Genomic DNA, 5,447 nt, shown 5'->3' on the forward strand with positions numbered 1-5,447 from the left:
GCACACACGCACGCACGCACACACGCACGCACGTCGTTGATCGTGAGGCGTCACCTTGATCTGTCAGTTATCGGCGAAAGTGGATCTCGATCCCGGGATTCTTCAACGAAGTTCACGGGGCCTCCTCCCCCCTAGCCTACCTCCGTTGTTCCCCAGCGACCCTGGTCGCTCGTCCTCACTTGAAGGTAGAGGAACACACTCCACCTACACCGGAGACCGCGACAACCGTCCCGATCACTGACTTTCTTTTTATGTTTCGCGTTTTATGATCCCCGGCAACGCCTGTGGTTTTTAGTTTCGTATTTTCTGCTGTTCCGTGCCACACCGTTTGTCTGGAGAGGAACTTTCTTTTTTAGTGTGGTGTGTAACGAGTTGACTTTCTTGTTGTGGATTGTTATTGTGTACTTCACTGAAACAGGGCCCGTCTAACAGCCTTGAAAAGTGATTCGAGTTTTAATTTAACTTTTTGCAAACATGTTTAACCCTTCATGGTGTTGTTGTTTCATATTTTACTAGATTCTAGTTTAAAAAGCTGTTCGAAAAGCCCAAAGTTACGCGGATGGTTATTAATGTATCTGTCGTATTTGTTGTAAATAGATAGATCTAGATCTATACCCGAACGTAGATCTAGTTCGTTCTTAGTCATTATCGCAACCCAGCAGCCGCTGTTTTCCCCTTGCCGCTCAAATGTGCTACGAGAACGTAGCTGTAATAAATTTTCTCAATTGAAGCAACAGCCGGTTCTGGAGCTTTGTGAGGTACCAGATTTTGTTAATTCTTGGTGTGCGCGTGCTGCTTGGCGTGTGAGGTAGGTACAAAGGTAGATTAAACTTTGCAAAGCGTTTTTCCGATGAACAGTCATTCTTCAAGTTATTTTGCTTTTTTTCCTCCACCCCTTTCTTACAAGCTGTTCGCGTAGTAAAAGCTTAATCGATGAGCCAGGCCGATCGCGTTACTGGATTCCTCTGAGACTGAGGGGCTTGAGTCGTGTGTGAGCTTCCCACCTTGTTGACTTGTGTTGACATTATTGTTTTCCCACACGCGGCACGGGGTCGTTTGACTGATGATTTGTAGTAGTAGCACACCGCCGAGAGATTCACGCAAGGCCTAGTTGTGAGGGATTCTTCTCTTCCCAGGCACGTTGTTCTAATGTAGTTATAATGTAGTGTAAACGGTTCCCTTTGTTGAAAGTTTCACTTTTTTCTCCATTTACTTACGTCACACTATATGTTGTTGACTTTTGCTTCTCAATACGATGTGGTTGTTGTCGCTGTGTATATTCCAGATTTTGGCGTGGTGTGGTTTTAGTTTTAGGGGATTTCTAGAATGTTCTTTATCATTGTTCACTGTCCGATCAGCCTGGTATGTTGTTTTTGTTAGTATTCTTTGGGGGAAGGGGGCGGAGGCGCGTCTCTGGAGGTACAATATTTTTAGCACGAGATATATTTACCCATGTATGATAGTACAACACTTGGCGCTTGCACCACAGCCTGTAATTATGTAAGCAGTTGAAAAATGGCATGTGAAGAAGGAAAATAAAAAGGAAGTTGAAAGTTAACGTTGGCGTAAGTTACTGTTTTGTTTCTCAATAATGGGAAAGATCTACTTTTTTAAAGATGAAATACTTAAGACCATGATATTTGCGTCATCATCGTCGTTGTTATCACTGTCGTTGTTATTACTGTCATTGTCGTTGTCCTCTTTATACTGTCATGGCTTTACTTCTGCGCCTCTTGAAAAGTATGGGTTTTTTTTTGGGTTTTTAAAGTTTTTATGATGTTGTTTTGTTTTTCGTAAATCAGACTCCCCTTGTTCTAGTTTGTGAGTGTTGACCTGGTGATAATCACAAAGATCGAATTGAGAACTGTGAAAAGTGTGACGAGTGCGCAGTATACTGTGTGGTATCGTGTCGCTGTCAGTGTCCACGTAGATACATCAAGAGCTGCTGTGTTGTTTGTGCGTACTGTATGCCTGCCTGACCTGGGCCGTGCTCCGAACGTGTTGGAACACATCTGTTTTATCACCGCATGCGCTCCGTTGCGCTTCTAGGAAGGTCGGGGCATAACTGCACCGCGGGAGATATGTCCGCATGTTTTATTCATCCTACCCTTAGTGTGCAGCTCCAGCGACACGAGGCGCTTTCTGATTATCAACAACAAGGCGGGCTGGCCTTCAATAGGACTATTCTATATTGTATGTTTTACAACTACTGCATTTCTTTTGTGTTATTGTTCTGTGCCACCCTTGTCAGCCTTTCTCTGTTTACGCCCTCCTCACAATACTCGAGAAATATCTCCTTTTCTTTATTTCTAAATTATGTGTTTTTTGGTTTTAATTTAGATTGGGATTTGCCCTGGTAGTGACGTTGTCCCCTTTCATGTGGTTAAGCTGGGAGGAGGGAGTGAAGTCATGTGCAGCGACCTAGGACCGTACGCATGCGCTTTGCGTGTATACATTCCCCAACAGAAATGAGAAGTCGAGCATTGTGCTATATTTGTTGCTCAATCATTCCAACGACGATAAACGTTTTCTTTGTCGTTGTGGTAGGGTTGTGTCACTCTAACGATCGTGAATAATTTATAAGCAGGCGCGCGCTGAAACACACATACAGACGCGCGCACACACTCGCACACCTGTGCTGTATGAATTATCATAAGTGTAAAGTATCATTTCTATCTGAGCACCCTCTCTCTCTCTCTCTCTCTCTCTCTCTCTCTCTCTCTCTCTCCACCTCCCCCCCCCCCCCCCCCCTTCCCTCTTCTTTTTCGTTGCTGTTTCTGGTCTAGCGCCCACTCCCCACCCCTTCCTCTTTTTTGTTTTGTAAATTACAAAGACTAAGCTTAATGGGTGCTGGTTGGTGGGTTTGGCCAGATGTTTAATCATGTTTACTAGCTGGGAAACAAACTGTTCCGTACGGATCGATAAAATATTCACAAATTGTAACGTGATAGTGTTTCGCTGCGCTGTATTTGCTAACAGCCGTCGTCTAAATTACCGACACCGGATATGGTGTTACAAAGACGCGCTGTTACCGAAAGTGTTACCCCCACCGACCGGTACCGTTAGCTTATTGAAAAGTTAAATTGCGCGCTAGCTGGTTGGCTGCTTTTTTCTCCCGTGTTGCTGTCGAATGTGATCATTTGGCCCTCGGCAGTCGACCGCGCATGACGGAACAGAGTTGCCGTGAGGTAAACGCGAGAGAGTACGCTAGATCTTCTGTACCTCAGGACGCTATTGGTAGTAAGTAGGCACACGGCTCAGTTAGAAGAGCGGGCCCGTTGGGAGATCCTAGGGCCTTTTACCCTCTCGCTCTCTCTATCTCTTCAACGTGTTGGCCTCTTGTGCCCCGTTATCACCGATTGCTATCGATAACTCAAAGTGCGACTCGCTTGAGTGTATTCAAAGGTGGACTGTCGACACATCGCGAGTTTTTCGTTTTGATTGCTATCTCATCGTTGTGTTTTTACCTTTTACCTGTGCGTGTGATATATTATGTTCAGTTTTCCATATATCCGTGTCTACTTCTGATTCAGCAGTGTGGAAAGTAGAAAGTGACCTGGCTTCTTATTGTTATTGAGGAGACTTGAGAGCGAGCTATGTTGTACTTTGAGTGATGAAGTTCACGTGACTGGGTTGTACCACAGTGTTTTTGACTTCACCTGTCGTGTGTTGTTCTTTAAACTCTGTGTGTGTGTGCCTGCTTATGTTGGCAGCACGCGCACAAACACACGTGAACGGGTGCTTTCCTTCAAAAGGAGTTGTTACTCAGCTTGGACGAAGGAAGTGCTAAATATTTTGATTATACTGTGCTGAATTACTTGTTTACAAAAGACAAAACAAAGGGGTAAACCCAAACAAACACTGTCTGTGGACGAGGTATCCGCGTGTAGTTCCGCCCTGTGGAGTCTTCCCCCACCTGCACGTGTCGTGGTGAGCGTGTGTTGGTTCTTGTGAGCAGCGAGCTGTCCCTTTCGCCAGCAGCCCCAGGCCTCACGCAAGTAGCGGGACCCCAGCTTTTCCCCCCGTCTCGCCTCACTGAACGCCCGAGCGCTCACCCTCTTGCCCACGGCCTTCACAGAGCCGCGAGTATTCCACAGACTCGTGTCCCTCTCGCCCGTCTGATCGCTCTTCTAACACCCGTGATCGACTCGTCTCTCTAAGAACAAAGAGTCCGGAGAAAAGCCAGCCCGGACATTGTGCTGTTACTTCTCTTTCTTTCTCTCTCTGTCTCTTTCTCTCACACACACATACTCTCTCACGCATTCCCCACTCGCGCACTCGCTCGCACGCACGCGCACACATCCGGATAGACAACACCAAGTGTTCAATCGGACGTCAAGTGAGGTAGGGGTGACCATATCGCCTTCCTGCTTTACACCCGTACTCACTACTGCCGCCACCGCCATCGTCCCTCCCGACTCGCTGGCACCGTGGTCCGCCGGCAGGCAGCGTGAGCAGCACTAGCTTCAGCAGAGCGGTCCGCGCGGTGCTACCACCACCATCAACAGGCGAGAGTTCCGCGACCGCATCATCATCCCCCGGCCCGGAGCCAGAACAGCGCGGTCGCTCCTCCTCGGCTCCAGCACTTGTTGAGACGGCGAGGGGCTAATCGGCCGTCATTAGCGCTGTCCTCCACGGCCGCCGCCACCACCAGCGCCAGCAGCAGCAGCAGCAGCACTAGCCCCCGCCTGCCTCGGCGTACACACACCGTCCACCATTGCGGTCCACTCGTACCGAAGGCTGAGGATGCACCCCTACTACTACGTCCAGTACGTGCCCATCTCCCTCAAGCAGGACTTGGTGAGTCCATGATACCTACCTACACAGAGTTAGAATACTGCTTCTTCATTGTACAGCTATAGTTTGAGTTTTACTGTCACCTCTCTAAAAGTCTCGCTGCCGACAGGCTTGGCACTTTTTAAAAACTTTTTTTTTGACACAAGAATGTTGACGCTTCACTGTTCCCATGAGAAGTCTATCACACTTTGACAATGATGTGGCCAATATATATGTGCATATAGAATCCGTGTATCACTATTTTTTAAAAGTAAGTTAGATGTAATACAAAGCACCCCCCCAGAAAAAAGTTTTCAAAAAAGTGAGTCAAACAGTTATTATGTGAAAGCCAAGGTTAAACGTATGACGACCATATTCTAAACCTACTGGTTGGGAGATTCTGTTGATGTGACCTCTGATTTTGATCACCGGAACTGTTTGAGCACGACATTGACCGTTATTATACTCAACAAAAGTTAATATACTAATGTACACTGTTGTGCACGCTGTGGGTAGGAAATATTATTTTTGGTAATTACGAAAGAACACTGATGATAGTTGTTACAATAACTCCAATGATAGTTATTATAATAATAGTAATCAATAATAATACTAATAGAAATAACAATATAATGATACTTAGATAATAATATTAATAACAATCGTGGTGA

The 5,447-nt window shown here is 46.3% G+C and overlaps 1 protein-coding gene across 4 annotated transcripts in view; it reads left to right on the forward strand.

The window, feature by feature from the left end:
• The first annotated feature begins 3,221 nt into the window (after positions 1–3,221).
• LOC101859642 (nucleolysin TIA-1) overlaps positions 3,222–5,447 on the forward strand; it is a 95,854-nt gene continuing 93,628 nt past the window's right edge. Inside the window, exon 1 of one of the 4 annotated variants that reach the window (XM_035970032.1) lies at positions 3,222–4,800. In XM_035970032.1, the coding sequence (XP_035825925.1) occupies positions 4,747–4,800 (54 nt within the window). In that variant the 5' untranslated portion in view covers positions 3,222–4,746. The remainder of the gene's footprint in view (positions 4,801–5,447) is intronic. The other 3 variants (XM_005099386.3, XM_035970033.1, XM_035970034.1) reach the window with 3 other exon arrangements.

The sequence above is a fragment of the Aplysia californica genome, unplaced genomic scaffold (genome assembly GCF_000002075.1).
Source record: "Aplysia californica isolate F4 #8 unplaced genomic scaffold, AplCal3.0 scaffold00211, whole genome shotgun sequence".
In the NCBI taxonomy this organism is placed as follows: Eukaryota; Metazoa; Mollusca; class Gastropoda; order Aplysiida; family Aplysiidae; genus Aplysia; species Aplysia californica.